Source organism: Musa acuminata, chromosome BXJ1-8 (assembly GCF_036884655.1).
Source record: "Musa acuminata AAA Group cultivar baxijiao chromosome BXJ1-8, Cavendish_Baxijiao_AAA, whole genome shotgun sequence".
NCBI lineage: Eukaryota > Viridiplantae > Streptophyta > Magnoliopsida > Zingiberales > Musaceae > Musa > Musa acuminata.
In genome coordinates, this window is record NC_088334.1 from 47,448,016 (window position 1) to 47,464,076 (window position 16,061).

At 41.7% G+C, this 16,061-nt stretch overlaps 1 protein-coding gene across 4 annotated transcripts; it reads left to right on the forward strand.

Annotated features, from left to right (window-relative positions):
* The first annotated feature begins 707 nt into the window (after positions 1 to 707).
* On the forward strand, positions 708 to 13,383 carry LOC135588336 (branched-chain-amino-acid aminotransferase 3, chloroplastic-like). Of its 4 annotated transcripts, XM_065080411.1 has the most exons (17): positions 708 to 865; positions 1,869 to 2,019; positions 2,217 to 2,377; positions 2,466 to 2,741; positions 2,822 to 2,909; positions 2,982 to 3,227; positions 3,386 to 3,450; positions 3,565 to 3,662; positions 3,766 to 3,836; positions 4,694 to 4,868; positions 5,070 to 5,318; positions 5,413 to 5,544; positions 5,684 to 5,782; positions 6,820 to 6,936; positions 7,877 to 7,972; positions 12,559 to 12,671; positions 13,031 to 13,383. In XM_065080411.1, the coding sequence occupies exons 8-17, from the start codon at positions 3,612 to 3,614 to the stop codon at positions 13,143 to 13,145; spliced, it is 1,218 nt and encodes a 405-aa protein (XP_064936483.1). In that variant the 5' UTR covers positions 708 to 865; positions 1,869 to 2,019; positions 2,217 to 2,377; positions 2,466 to 2,741; positions 2,822 to 2,909; positions 2,982 to 3,227; positions 3,386 to 3,450; positions 3,565 to 3,611; the 3' UTR covers positions 13,146 to 13,383. The 4 variants fall into 4 exon arrangements, with proteins under 4 accessions (XP_064936483.1, XP_064936482.1, XP_064936485.1 ...); XM_065080410.1 differs by having other exon boundaries at positions 2,466 to 2,909; XM_065080413.1 differs by having other exon boundaries at positions 2,466 to 3,227; positions 5,139 to 5,318.
* The last annotated feature ends 2,678 nt before the right edge of the window (positions 13,384 to 16,061 follow it).

A 16,061-nucleotide genomic window follows, 5' to 3' on the forward strand; every position in this document is an offset into this window, starting at 1 on the left:
GTCGACTTTTAGATTGTGCCAACCAACAACCACTGTGTTTGGTGGAAACCACACTTGCTCTTGAATAAGAATCCAACCTATCACATAGGAGGGACACATCACGGCGTCTGTTGCATTCGACAGCATTAGTCGCGATCATATTAGAATTTTGGGGCCTTTGATTGCATGCAAACGGAAAATAATGCCCCAAAATAATTCTTAATAGTCAAAAGAAAAAAGAGAGAACAACTTGCCGTAAAATGATTTGTAGCCCACTCGCGAACAACCAGTCACCGTCGTCGCCTCTTCTTCCGAAATCATGGCCAAGATTGCTCGACACAGTATGCCAAGCCTTTCTTTGACCGAAGCCGAGTCAACATTTTGACTAATCAACGCGATCGATGACTCGAGAACTTGCACTTACTTTCCTTTGATCATTACTCATCGATCACTACTCATCCATATCACCAAAGCTTAACTATAATATGATACTACGCACTGCCTCGCACCCGCTAATCCGACACTCACAAATTAGACATAAAACCGTGTAATGATGTGATGGGCCCATAGATATTTATGTGGGCCATAGTATTGTAATGGGTCCGAAGCCCACGTTCAAAGTGAGGCGCGCCTCTTCTCAAACGCAAGAGGCGCCTTTCCATTGGTTGGCCGTGGGGCCACTCGTTAATGTCATCCACTGGTACGACAGCCTGCTTTGTTTGGTGACTCGGACAACACAGAGGAGCTGCAACCGCAGGGTTTCAAGCACGAACGCCGTCTGCGAATATCGTGACGAGGCGGTTTTGCAGGGGGCTGGTCGAGATGACGACGCAGGAGACGCGCTGGAGAAGCTCAAGGCGGTACTCTGCTTGTCAACGGAGGCCAGGTACCCGTCTATGATCTCCTCGTCCATGCCCCGTTCCTGCGTTTTGCTTTCGCGTGTATCGCCAAAGATCGCAGCGTTTCTTGTTCGGTTGATTTCCATCGGTATGAGGGTTTGGAATTGGTGTCTCTCGATTGCGTTCGCTACGTACATTCAAGAACCCGTCCGAAAAGGGGGGGGAAACAAAAAAACTTTCCTTTTCGTTTTATTGTGGTTAGTAACTAAAGTTTGATTAGGGAAAGAGCACCTCCAAGAGATTGTTGCTAATTGACTAGTGAATGAAAGGTACAGATTTTTATCATTGCAACCCATGAAAAGTAATCTTCTTTGTGCTTTTCAACTGTTTGTGTAAATGCCAACTTAGTCACATTATCAAAAGTCTATCATTAACTTGGATTAACCATTAATAGTTATTAGGTTAATGAATAAGGTGTTTCATCCAACTGAAACCTTTCTAATATTCTCTTAATAAAGTTGGAAATAGGAGCTTAGACTTGAGCATTTTTTAGTAGAAGCACTTTGGTGCCGAACAGCATAGGTTTGGAATCCATGCCGACGAAGTGCTGATCGGGATGACTACACAAATGAGATTGTCAAGCACAACTAGATCGGTCTCTATATGAACCAGAGAGCATTTCTGAAGAATGCACTAAAATGTTTTCTATAAATCGGTTGCTCGAAGCAGCAGTGGTTCTTGAGATGAGTTAAAATTGGTCAGTCTTTCGTTGCATGTGAGCATTCAGGACATATTTGGCCTGTTTCAGTTCCAGTGGGATGCTACTCTTCTTTAATTACTGAAGAAGGCACCTGAATTTTTTGTTCATCAACAGTATCGAGTTATTATTTATTTTATCATGGATTTGCAGCTTTAATATAGTTTGCTTCTGGATTAAGATCTCCGAGATATGTCTGTGAATCTGATGGGATTGGTCAAGTAATTGCTTTAGTCAATGAGAAAGGATGCATGCATACAGATAAATGCCGTCTTCTGTCTTTTGCTTTTCAGTGATGATAATCGAGGCTGGATATTGAACATTATAGCTTGTCCTTTTGCGGCTGCGGTCGAAGCATGTGGGAGAAACATCAAACTCAATGGTTCTGTTGAATGCTCGAAAGCAGAAGCTCATCTTGTCAAGATGAACATGCCCACCCATCAGGTCAATTTGTTGCGTTAAATCAATACATTCATGTTGCAGCTCAAAGTCGTCTCTTTTAGGACACTTGCTGCTGCTACTAGTCAGAGATACAACAGTTGAGGATGTGAACTCGAAGCAGTCAGTATTGACTCGTGGATCGAGTCGAGCAATAGGATGGCAAACTTGATCTTATAATCCGTGGCTTCTCTCCCATACAGATTTAGCGGTGATGACTGTGCTGGCTGCTCGAGCAGATCTCACCTCCCCATCTTCCGTTATTGTCTGCCCAGTTTTTCCATTTGATCATCTCAGTTTTGTTCGGCCAAATCATGGGAACCGTCTCGGCGGGCGTCCAAGACAGGAATGTCTCTGTTTCAAGGTAAAAATGTCTTACATCATTTTTGGGATATGTGAATGAACAGAAAGGCTTCATGAACTTCGTGGAGCACAACTCGGTTGTCTTGTAGACGGATATGGAACTGGATGACGCAAGGAGGGCCACGGAACGGGCTCCGCAGCTCTCAGCACGGAGGACAAGATCCGGATTGCAGATAAAAAGCGTGCCAAGAACTCGGGGACGACACGCAAAGTAGCAAGGATGAAACAGGGAGTTACTGTCGACTGTCCTTACCTGCTTCACAATGCCTTCTATTTGACTGATTTGGACGCGTAGCCCTACAACAAGACTCGGGCACTTTGATTACCGCTGAAGTCCACAACGCAAACTGTGGCCCTGCAACATGGTACGATTTTCCATTTCTCCCCCGCCTTTTTTTTTTTTGGACCTTTCTTTGCCTTGCCAAGGCTTTGATTTTTCCGTCAGGAGAGAGGCTTCGTCGACACCGACAAAAATATTTATCGCCACCCGCCTTGCACCCTCACCTACCTCCAGTTCTCTGAGAGTCGAGTTGGTAAGCTCCTGCGAGTCCATTCAAAGGATAAGCATGAGACGAGACGCTCCAACGTGCATATCAACTACACAGGACCTTCGTCCCCACTGCAGCTGTACTCCGATGACGGTGTCGATGGACAGAAGTGATGCGCGTGACTTTGGGCCCAACTATTGGGATACCGATTATGTGAATCTTCGAGGAATACAAAGAACAAAAAAACAAACTCTTTTGATGGTCACCGATGGAAATCGATTGATGATGGTGAAAGTGCTTCGACAACCAGACGGGGTTGAACAGGAAACCGGGGAACGCCAGAGGGCCGCTGTCAAAGCAGAGGTTGGTTTGTCACCAACCACTCCTTTCCTTCTCTCTCTCTCTCTCTCTCTCTCTAGCATCCATCCACCTATATCTGACGTGTACTATTTCCATCTCTCCGGCTTTGTCTCTCCTGGTCTCTAATTATAGAGTTCTATACTTGTAACGTATCCATGCAGGTGATGTATTCACCTCCTGCTTGCATGTTCATTTCCTGGACATGTTTCTCCACAACATTTGTAAGGTAGGTTGTGACTCAGCTCTCCTTATCGTTGTTTGGCCGTTCGCCTCCGGATACATGCTCCCTGGCCTCCTCAAATACACCCAACTTTCCTCCCTGCTCTTTCTTAAATCTTAGGCGGGCCAAGATTGCGGTGGTGTGTTGTCTCAGATTCAGGAGAAGCTATGTCAGCGAGGCGCGTTCTCGTTCCGGCTTCGACGAACATACTTTACAGGGTCAGTTTGCCTTCAGCCTACGGGATTCTTTTTCGTCATTTTGATGACTTCGTAATTTAGTTTTACCCGTGTGATATACTCTTTTATGGTGGTGTTGTTGCAGCTTACGAGCTGGCGCCGCATTGCGTCGCGGTCTGCTTCTTCTTTCCACCAGCCCTGCGTCGGCACAGCTAGGTATACTTATCCGAACTTAATCTCATTCAGGTCCCTCCTATTTGAATTATTCTCATCATGCTTGCCGTTGCTCCGATCTAATTGGAGCAGCATGTTCGCTTGTTTAGAGGTTTCTAACTTCTCTTGGCATGTAGATCTCCTTCTTTCAATTTTCCATTTCCTTTTTGTCGTGCATCAGAGGCCTCCTTGGCCATAAGAGAAAAAGGAACTACTTGTCTATTCTAAAGCGTTGGTGGGCCGCAGCAGCCTTTGAACTGTTCATTATACCACAAGTCCTAATCACAGAGAATCCTGTTTATCATCAGATTCTGATTATCGTTAGTCCAAATAAAGAAGAAAATGGATTCCTTCGATTCTCAACTCCTATATATGGTGCACTTTGTCCTTAATGATGATTCTTGTTCCTATGTGCTCTTCTCAGATGCTTCGATGTAGTTTAACATGTATAGAAGTTTTTGCCTTGATGGTCTGTTAATAAAAATCTATTTTGAAGAGAAAAGTCAGAGACTTAAATATCCTCCATTTCTAAGTCCGATTAAATCTCCCCCCACATCCAGATACAGTAAAGAGTCTCTCTAATGGTTTCTATCACAAAGAAAGAGAAACATACTCTGTAATTTCTATCCCTTGGTACTGATGGAGACTTTGCAAGAAAGACGTTTGGGGGGGGGGGAGGAGAGTGGGGGAGATTTCTGGACCTTCTCGCATTATGAACTGAAGGGACATTTTGCTTTGCTGATTTTTGTAATTTTTCTTGATGTAGGATATTGTATTTATAAGTTGTTCATTTACTTGAAATTTTGGCAGCACATTGAATAATAGATTGATGTGACCTCTTTGACTTGTGGGATTCTCAGGAGCAATGAAGAAAATGCTGATATTAACTGGGATGACCTTGGGTTTGGTCATGTACCAACTGACTATATGTATGTAATGAGATGTTCTCGAGATGACAAATTCTCATCCGGAGTCCTCAATCGGTATGGAAATATTGAATTGAGCCCGTCGGCAGGGGTCCTCAACTACGGGCAGGTTAGAAGGTCAACTTGGTCTTCTGCATGAATTTGGCAGATATCTTCCTTAAATATTATTGTTTTTCTTGCAATTTCGCTTAAGTCTTAGATCTGTAATTCTCCTCCTTAATTGTGTAGCTTATAAGGATCTTCAGGCTATTTCACCAATCTAAATTTAAAGCCTTCTAAACTTCCTAAGTTTTACCAATATATTCAACAGGCAATGCTTGCGTATAAAAACCTATTCAAACATTTATCAGCAAATTGTGAAATCATTTGTCTTGTTAAGGGTCTATTTGAAGGTCTGAAAGCATATCGGAAACAAGACGGTAGTGGTTTCTTGCTCTTTCGGCCAGAAGAGAATGCACGCCGAATGCAAAGGGGTGCAGAGAGGATGTGCATGCCATCTCTGTCAGTTGAGCAATTCATTCATGCTGTCAAAGAGACAGTATTGGCCAATAAACGATGGGTATGCACTTAGTTGGAGATTCAGCTATCATGAGAACAGGGCTCATTGAACTCTGAATAATTCACGAGACTTAGCCTGTGTGTTCTGAAAACAGGTGCCTCCTCAGGGAAAAGGTTCTCTCTATATCAGACCACTACTAATAGGGATTGGACCTGTGCTTGGTTTGGCTCCAGCACCAGATTACATGTTTCTTATCTATGCTGCACCAGTGGGAACATATTTTAAGGTAAGTGATGCTTAATGACTGTCCTTTCTTATATTGGTCACTTAACTATACCTGCTTTTACATCTGAGGAATATTTTATTTAAAGTATACCTTGCATCGCTCTTCTGTGGGTGTTATACATCTGATCCTTCACTTGCAGGAGGGTTTAGCTCCAATCAATCTAGTTATAGATGACAAGATTCATCGTGCCACTCCTGGTGGAACTGGTGATGTGAAGACAATTTCCAATTATGCACCGGTACATTTTATAGCTTCTCACCTTATTTTAGCTTCTCGCCAATTATGAGGTTGCAATCCCGATTAGTAAGAATTATTATTCTGAGAAGCAAAAGCTCTTATAGTATAGTTGATTGCTTACCGAAGTTGAATTATTATGTATCTGCTCTGATGCTAAAAGAGTTGCCTTGGTACAATTTTCAGTAGCAAGTGTGTTAGTGCCTACCATCATGTAAACTTGTCTTAGATTGGCAAAAAAAAAATCAAAAAATCTAGAATTTTCCTCGGTAGATATTTAATTGTTAAATGAGTGAGATGCTCCACTTCCCCATGTTTTCAGTAGTATGATCCTCCAGTACCCTAAAAGTTTGAAGGATGTTTAACTGTGCTCAACAATGTCATTCTTCTAAGTAATAAGCCACTCTAGAAGTGTCAAATTTATATGATTGTATTTAGTTTGGAACCATAGAAGTACTGTGTATAAATTTGCATGTCAATAAGACTTGGAGTAACTTGTCTAGGAATCAAATATTGATTCTAATAAAAATGAGAATTGGTACCTTGAGATAGTCTTCCCAAAGAAGTTATTAAAAGTTTCAGCTTTTTTACAGAAGTAATCAGTTTGAAACAAGAGACATGATTATAACAATAAACAATGCTTTAAGTTTGCAATCTAGAACTATGTACACTTAATAAGTGCTCTATAGTACAAGTTGACAATTGACATGACAAAGACCATCCACACACAATTGATCAAGCTTTTGAAGTTATTTCTCTATCAGATTAGTCTATCTAGAGAAGCCACAAAATGTTTACCATAGTTAATTGTCCTTCAATTCTTTAAGGCAGGTCCTTTGATTTTGTAATTCCTGTAGACATAAAGAACATAGTTGTTATCTCATCCTCTTAAGGGAACAGTTTTGGCCTGAAGAATTACTGTTTCTGCTGGAAAGATGTGAACAATATCTTCCATCAGTTCCAAGATTTGAACTCCTGTCTTTGATGTTTATAATGCGAGATGACAACATTAATGTTTTTTATCCTTGCTTCATTTTTCAGGCTTTGAAGGCACAGACAGAAGCTAAGACTAAAGGATTTACGGATGTTATATATCTTGATTCTATTAATAAAAAATATCTGGAGGAAGCTTCTTCATGCAATTTATTCATTGTGAAGGTGTGCCTGTGCCTCAGAATTTTTTGACTCGAGGTTACTGCTTTATTGTGATAACTCATCTTGTGATCAACAAATCTATGTCCTCTATAACATTTGTTTTGTCTTGATAATATGCAAGTTCAATCGGAGATAAAGTAAGGAGTTCTAGTAGTCGATAAACCTAAAAGAAATAATTCATTGAATCAAGAACGTATGCTTGAACCTTCATTTATTAATTTATTAATTGGTACATATTCAATGGATCTTATATGCAAAACACCTTGATATTATATTCTGATTACATTAATCTCCTTTGTGATCTTTCCTTATCTGTTTATGAGATCAACTCTCGAATTCAGCAATTGTTAGCTTTGAAGTGCATCTATAGCCAGCTTGGGCAAGTAATATTGCATTTTCCACCTGCACTTGTTTAAACTGATCTGAAGTACACTAATTTGAAGAAAACAAACTTACATCATGATCCTGCAAAACAATTTTTTCTATGGCCTTGTGATTGTGCAAGCTTGTGATCGATGTATCACCGTAACTTTGTACCAATTTTAATTAGCACAATGTAGTCAGTTCTAGCAAATTTACCAGGATTCTGAAGGTGAACTAAGGATATTTTACCTGTACAACCTGATGCATCAGTTGCTTCTGAATTTAACCTACTTTTGCAGACTGTTTCTTTCTTTTCTATTTAGTATGTAACATGCTTGAAATCATCTCTTTTTTTTAACTTAATAGCCAATAAATTACTTGGTAATATGTTGCAACAACAGAGTAACTTTTTTCTATAAATGGTTCATTTTTTTAGAATTTCTTTCACTGATAAGCAAGTAATTTTCTTTTTACTCATAAAGAAAACATCTCTTTTCTCAATTGTTCATACTGGAAAATAAAGAAAGGGCAAAATGTTATTCACTTAACATATGAGTATTTACAATAACATCTCATGCAGGGTGATGTCATCTCAACACCAGCAACAATGGGAACCATTTTACCGGGGGTTACACGTAAAAGCATGATCGAAATTGCTATTGACTATGGCTACCGGGTCAGAATTTCCTATTCATAAAACTTGTGATATCATCTGTTTTCTTTAAAGATGGCTAAATGTAAGAAGACATACCGAAAGGTGTACTTTTAGACGCCAGAATGAGACAAAGACATGGACAACACAACATTTCATTAGAGTACACGAAAAATATGAATAAAATAAGTAAGCCACATGCATCATCTACATCTGCTAAATGGTCTAATTACACATCCATAAGGAGTTAAATCACCTTAATTCGACAACTAAATGTTGAAAAAATTGTATCTTTTTTTCTATTCTTACTTCGTCGTGTCACGGACTTAGCTGGTTTTGCCTAAGTCGTGCGACACCCTTGCATGTCCGTCCGCAAAGGTCAGCCTCTCCGAAGCCTCCCAATGTCCTTTAGGACCAACAAAAGAGAAAATGAGTTAGAGAGAACGTCTCACTCAGGATTTACAAGTAAACATTTCCGAAAACACTTCATAGACAATACAAATTACAAGCAGACTTTACAAGATCTGAACAGTTACACAACAAATGGTCAAAATGATCCATTACAGATCGAAAATCTCTCACAAGTGTCCACATGACACAACCTTTATTTGCAAGCCTAAAACTACCACCAAACCCAACTAAATTGGGACTATTAAGCCTTCGGCCATCCCTTTACATGTTGTGCAAAGCATGAACATACCAAAAGATACGGACATACATAAGTATTACATCAAACATCTTGTTTCGAAGTTTGTCCGTGACATTCTCCCCCACTTATTCCTTCGACGTCCTCGTCAAAGCCATTGTGAACACTGCAACTCCTCGCCTTTGTTGGGTCTTCAATCTTCTGCTCCAATTGCAATGCGCCTCTTGGCTCTCAATTGCTCTTCGCTACTATTTTTGAGTAGTCGAACCTTTGATCTACCATGCTGCTTCAACTCACCAATGACTCTGACTCTGGTGTGAGGTTGGCTGAGTTGTGTTGATCATTGTTGATTCCTGCGGATCCTCCAAATGAAGGAAAAGACCATCCTTACTATGCGCCAGTCTCTCAAATGCCTCATTATGCTTGAACTGGGTGGATGCTTGTTGGAGCTTTAACGAGCATCGTCTCGCAAACTTTCAAAGTTTTTGGTCCTTCCTTCATAAAATTTGCTCATTGACTCTTCTTTCATTTAATTGTCACTTCCAAGTAGATTCGCAACACTTCTGCTTTCGATTGACATTTTATTGGGAAATGAGGCAGATACTCTACTCTCAGTAGCATTGATCACCAATGGTGAGGATTTGACAACTATTGTCTTCTAATATCTTTGAAGGGTCTTTGAACCTGTGTAGAGCTCCTCTACTGGATAGATAAGAGAATTAGGGTACTTGGTTTCGCCTATTCTCTTAAGGGTTGAGAAGGCAAATGTTACTTGACTTCGTCCGCCTCCTCGAGGTTGTACTCCATGCATCGAGCTGGTTACTAGCCTTCGCCTGCTCTTTGCTCACACTTCTGAAGCACTTGAAGTGTTTGCACTCCTTGCGTTGAGTTAGTTACTGTGATTCACCTTCTCAATGTCATCAAACTTCTGGAAGTTTTCACCCTAATTTGGAGTAATTCTATAATAGATTTGGTCGCCTCTGGGATTGTATCGTCTTCTCCATCAATCCTGTCGCCTACTCCACTGAGTAGCAAAGGTACAATATCGCGTACTGCCTACTTCGTTCCTTGGTCGTGCACTCTTGCATGACCCGAAGTCCTTCACTTTCGACTATCTTGATGAGAAGCTCGTTGACACCGGTCTTACGAAGTTTCTTGGCCTCTGCCCCTCAGCCTTGTCTCGGTACTTGGAGTTTGCCTCTGCATGCTCCACCTCCTCGGCCCCTTTCACGACCAAGCGCTCTCCCTCCATGAGAGCAAGGGATCAATAACTTTCACGGAAATCCTGCCTCTGCGGTACCATGGCGTTGTTATGCCAATGGCCCTACTATCCGTCGTCTCGCATTTGCATCCCTTTTCTTCACGATCAGTAGATATGTCTCTGTGGCACTCCTCAGAGTCCACCTCCATTCTAACTAATGCTTGATTTTGGGTAGCTAAGTCCCTCTGGACTCGTCGTCGCTTCCTCGCCCCTTTCGACCCCCTGCTTCAACATCTCTGTGTTCTCTAAGCAGCTCCCTTTGGTCGATGGAAAGACAGACTGCAACTCTCATGCATGGCCTTTGCCATCACGTTGTAGGATTTGCACCGATTCTGTTCTCCTTAGCTTCCTTGGTAGCAACGTTCGCTTACTTAACCTTGTCCTCTGACTTGCCAGGCTCCCTTAAGCGAATATGGGCTCTGGAGCAGTCCAACTCTCCAATAGCTCCCAATCATACCTCCGTATGATCTAGTCCCTCACGGGACTCATTTATGTGTATCGCATTGCGACGAACTGTTCCACCACGATCCGCTACACCATGTCGCCTCCTGATGACAACTCCATTGCATTCTGATCATTGTGGGATGAACTCGAATTGTGATCCCTCCATGTATGGCCTCTGTCAATACATCGTAGGGTCTCTTCCACCTTCGATTTTGTTCGCTCCTTTGACAATCGACCTTCATCCACCCACTCTTGGGTCACACCTAGATGAAGCACCGCTCTAGCACAGTCCGTCGCCTAGTAGCTCCCGAAGTCCTCCGACTTCATTGCAATTAGTGCACCATTGTCTGGATACTGGGCCTCTGCCCCTACCAGCACAATCTTCGCTTTGCACCGCTTCCTTCATGACAACTTGAATGGCAACATTGTGGCATATTCTTCAAGAGTACCCGCCTCCGCGTCCTCTTGCCTTGTGCCAAAGCCTTTTGAACCCAACTTCGCCTCCGCAAGTTGAGTCGCCTTAGTTCCTCCATCAAATGCTTCTCCGAGATAATGTGCATGTGCCCAGAAGCTCCCTTCGTCTTTGGCACCATGCAAGATGAGTCTGCTCCATCAGAATGAAGGACCCATGGAACAACATGATCTTGCTCTTGCCTCTGCAAGAGTTTATGTCCTTGACCTCTGTCCAAGGAAAGCACTGTGCCTCCGCTTTATGTTTCCTCTTCTATGCTAGCTCTTTTCATGCGGCTTGGATACTTCGCCAAGTTACACCCAAGTTGCTCCGCTCCTCGTTTTTGCATTAAGTTGATGGTGGCCCTTGCGCCCACCATTCCACGGGTCAGCCCTCCCTTGAGTCTGATCTCCATATCGACTCTAAGTGTGCCTTCATTTGTGTTGCTTTGGGTCGCTCCCCCACTTGATCTCGCAATGCATCCACCAATGCATTCTCTCAAGCGAAATCATGCGACGACTCCTCGTTGCTTGCTCAGTCCATTGAGCTTTATGGAGTTGTTTGTTGAGGTACTCCTCCTCAATATGTGAGGTCCGTCCCACATGATTCTCCCTCTAGAGAGCCGGGACTTATCCCTCCTGGATAACTGTCCCGTTAGAGCAACATCTCTCTTCGTTTCGGAGACCACCATCCCCTTGGACTACTCTGATTTGCTGAACAAACTGTGCATTGTTCTGCCTCTTGCAAACGCACTTGCTAGATTGCAACTCCACGTCAATACAGCCCTCGCTACACCACTCAAGGCCTAGCAACATACTGAACTCGTTGTACACTTTAGCCCCCTACGGACGTATCCTTCATATGCTGAAGAGAAAGTTTCAATGCTCCACGGCGCCGAGTTCCGGTCGCCTTGGGATGGCCACAAACATTCCATCATCCGCATACAAGCCCATGTATGAGCACCGAATTCTTTGAGTTAGCAATTCCCCTCACCTCCGTGAGTTTTGCATAACTCTTTCGGTCGCTGAGCAACTCATTCCACCTTGTATGGTCTCATCTTTTACCAAGTGTCTCGCTTGCCTTGAGCACCATCAAGTATAGTTGTCAACGTTGAGTCGTAGCTCAAACTCAGCCATCCCAACCTTTGTGCGCTCCGCATTCTTCCAAGCTTGCCTGTTCTCGTGGTGCCTCTTGCGCGAAGGGTTGGCCATTCCTCTGAATGTCAATCTCAGATGCTCGCTCCTCTGAGCGACTCATTTTCCCTACATCTCCATGCCCGTTTTCCCCCAAACAGTCGCGCGTGTGTTGACTACCCTCAACGCAGCCCAACTAGGTCCCCCACGTTTGCATGCTAAGTGTTTTTATGAGTGCTTGTCCCACTCTGATACCATCTGTCACGGACTTAGCTGGTTTTGCCTAAGTCATGCGGCACCCTTGCGTGTCCGTCCGCAAAGATCAGCCTCCCCGAAGCCTCCCATTGTCCCTTAGGACCAACAAAAGAGAGAACGGGTTAGAGAGAATGCCTTACTCGGGATCCACAAGCAAACATCTCCGAAAACACTTCATAGACAATACAAAATACAAGTTGCATGCTAAGTGTCCACATAACATAATCTTTATTTACAAGCCTAAAACTGTCACCAAACCCAATTAAATTGGGACTATTAAGCATTCGGTCGTCCCTCTACATGCTGTGCAAAGTATGAACATTTGAAAAGACACGGATATACATAAGCATTACATCAAACATCCTATTTCGAAGTTTGTCCGTGACCGTCATGATCTTTTTTTTTTTTTTTTCTAATCAGGTTGAGGAACGGCTCGTCTCTCTCGAGGATTTGCTCGATGCTGATGAAGTATTTTGCACAGGAACCGCTGTGGTTGTTGCTCCAGTAAGCAGCATTACTTATCAAGACCAAAGGTACTAATAAATATATGCTATGGATTTTTGTGCATATTATTCATACGATCTTGTTTCAAAATATATGTGCCAACCGATCTAACATCAGAGCAGGTGTATGAATAAGCTGATCAAAATCTGGTTCTTCTTAATGACCTCCATTTCTCTGTGTATGGTCAACTTTTATGGTTTGTGCTGGGAATCAACATGTCCAACGATTATGGTTGGTGTAGGTTAACAATTCTCTACTAAAATTAAATTGACTCAAGTGGCCATGTCAGATTGAAATAGCAACAGCTGCTGTGTAAAAAAGAAAAAAAAAGTTGTTTTTCCTATCTTCATCTTTGTGCTTTTGGTAACAAATTTCTTTGCCTATGCAGATATGAATACAAAACAGGAACTGAGACTGTCACTCAAAAACTATACAACATCCTCACAGCAATTCAGATGGGCCTGGTAGAAGACAGGAAAAATTGGACAGTTGAAATCAAATGAGGCCCAAATCTTTTGCTACATTAGCAGAAACACACTAGACATGTGCATGTGCTGTTATATTGGACTATATTCAGTGTTGGAATCTTGTTCTCAAGACACTGTTTGTTTGTTAATTATTATGCTTGGTAGATTATCTTGGCATGTGAGCATTAGTGAGTAAATTTGAAACCTGGATGTAGTTATCCAAGTGATGTTGAGAATTTGAAATGCATGTTATGGCCTAGATATGAGTTTGTAATGCAGCTTTCAAAGGCACTTCAAACAACTTGTTGACTGTTTGATGTCTGAAGCAAAGTTGTAACTGGGAAAAAAAATTATCAGCCAAAGTGTCAAAAGACAATGGGTGCTTTCGAATATAATTTTTTTTAAAATATATATTCTGATTGATAAATATGATAAAAGATTTAAAATTTATTTTTTTAAATAAATTTCATAGGCTATAGTAACATATATATATATATATATATATATATATATATATATATATATATATATATATATATATATATATATATATAGGAGGAGGAGGAGGAGGGTTGAGAGAAAACTATTGGGGTATGAGGAGAGGCTGCCTTAGTTGGGAGGGGGAAAACTATCCGAAGAGAAGGAGAAAATATCTGAGGAGGAGAAAATAGGGTTATCGAGGTGTGGGACATGAGTTGATATCAATTGGGAGAGGAGTAAGAAAGAGAAGGCGAAGGAGGGAGAGGGGATTATTGTCGATGATGATTTTGATCTTTCCTACGATAGATTTAATGTTTTATGGAGACTCAATAAAGGCACTAGGAAAAAAAAATTCTAGATATCTTCTTAAAAAAGAGATATAAACTGGATTTATGAAAGGACTTCATGAGCCAAAAAAAAAAGATAACTTCTCGCGCATAAGCAATGACATCTTAAGACAATAGTTTACTACTATCTCTAGCTTTCTTTCCTATTCTAGGGTTGGCTATTCCCTTATCTAGGCTATGACTCATATTGATTGAGGGTTGTCACTTGTTATTTTTGTGGTGTTGTTGGTTTCTAATGATATGTAGCATAGACTCCTAATTAGATTTGGAAGACTCCTAATAAGACTATTAATTACAGTAGGACTCTCAATCAGAGTTCAACTCTTCTTATAATTTAAGTCTAAATGAGATTGAATTCTCGAAGTCTTTAGGTCAGTCAAACTTGAGCTTTGAGCTTGGGTTTGAGTCAATCATATGTAACTTGAATCAAAGTATAACTCAATTTTAGGTGAGTCGAATCGGAGTAGACTTGAACTAGGTTTGATCGTCCGTCCCTTGTCATAGCTTTCACTCACAGTTTGACGATTCAACTCCTATTGAATCTAAAATTAAAGATATGGAAACTCTATTTTACCAACTTCTTTAGTGAATCACCTTATTGAACTTGGCTTTTGCTCTTTTTGTCTTATAGTAGTAATCTTCTTTTCGATGATAATATATTCATCCATAATCTTTCCTTAATCGCTCACTATGCTTGGCTTTTTGGCTAACTTTGATAGTTCAAATCTTTTTGGGTTTTTCATATTCACAACCCAGTCCATCTCCATCTCCATATACAAAGATAACTCTTGTCGATAAGCTTTTATCTTCAATCCACTTTAAAACTTTGAACAAGGTTTAAGTTTCTTTCCTTCTCCTTTCAACCATTCTTTCTTAGGTACAGCTAGATGAGGCAACTGATAGAAGATAAGATTTTTTCAACGATATGAGAAAATCTCTTTATTCTATTGAGAAAAATCTTCTATTCTATTCAGAAAAATTCTTTCTCCTAATTTGTATAAATAGAGGAGAAAACATGTTAATGTATTAAAGCATTTTTATTTCTTCAATAAAGTTTCCTCGTTACGATCTTCTTTCTGTTTCGTTTCTATCAGAAACCTTCGAATCAATCGACCATCAATGCAGTGTCAGTCATATTGCTATTTGTATTTTTGTTTAGCTCGTTGAAGTTGTTATTCAGCTTTTTCATGCACCACTCAATTGAACGATGATTTCATTGTGAAGCTATACATCACTCTATCGAAAGAGAAACATGAAAAAGGTAGGCTTTCATTGTTTTCTTATCCAAGATCTGCCATGCGCCACATGAAATCCTATAGCAGTCTGTTCTCAGTCAAATGCATGGAGGATTGCCGTCATGTAATTCCAAAGATGCATGTGGACAAATGATAATGATGTCGTTGGAGAAAACGGAGACTTCATATCAGTGCGGAAGGGCAAGGGCTAAGAGCGACAGAAGGCGGAGAGGAGGAGGAGGGGGAGGAGGAGGTACTGCCGGAAGAAAAAGAGAGGCGGAGAGGGTCGCCGATCGACTTGCACGCAACAGTGAGGAGTAAAGACGGGGATGCCTAGGTTTCCTGCGCATGACGGAGAGACGAAGCGCGGGAGGGAAGGAGAGTCGAGGGGTTTGGGGGTCGTTTGGTATTAACGAACTTAGGTGTGCAGAAGTAGCAGTTCAAACAAGCGGAAAAAAAACTCCTTGTCAGCTCCGCTCGCCTTCTTGGGTCTTCGGGAATCCTCTAGAAGAGAAAGGGGAGGAGCAACTAACGAGCGAGGCGAGGATGACGCGGTAGGCAGGATGGTGATGCTGCGGGTGACCTGAACAACGCTGCCAGTGGCGGCGGCGGCAGAAGCAGCAGCGAGGAGGAGGAGGAGGAGGAGTTGCACTTGCGGACCTTTCCGGGGGACGGATGCCCAGCGACAAAAGGTGTCGTCCCACAGCTGGTCGAGATGACCCATCTGGTCCTTGGAAGGAAGATAGAGAGAGCTCCAAGGACTAGGAGAGGCCTTTTCTGTTGCTATCACTATTATTATGTTTCCGGATGACATGAGAGGAGTTTGGTTTCTTCTTGGCAGGTTATTACTCACCTGAGCAGGAGAACTTTCGACCGTCTTATCTTCTTTC

What these genes read in the sequence shown, in the direction of transcription:
- LOC135588336 (XM_065080410.1), top strand. Translation starts at nt 3,612, where the DNA reads ATGTCAGCGAGGCGCGTTCTCGTTCCGGCTTCGACGAACATACTTTAC. An exon ending in CGACGAACATACTTTACAGG is followed by an intron (nt 3,663 to 3,765) that starts GTCAGTTTGCCT and finishes GTGTTGTTGCAG; the next exon opens with CTTACGAGCTGGCGCCGCAT. An exon ending in CTATTGACTATGGCTACCGG is followed by an intron (nt 7,973 to 12,558) that starts GTCAGAATTTCC and finishes TTTTCTAATCAG; the next exon opens with GTTGAGGAACGGCTCGTCTC.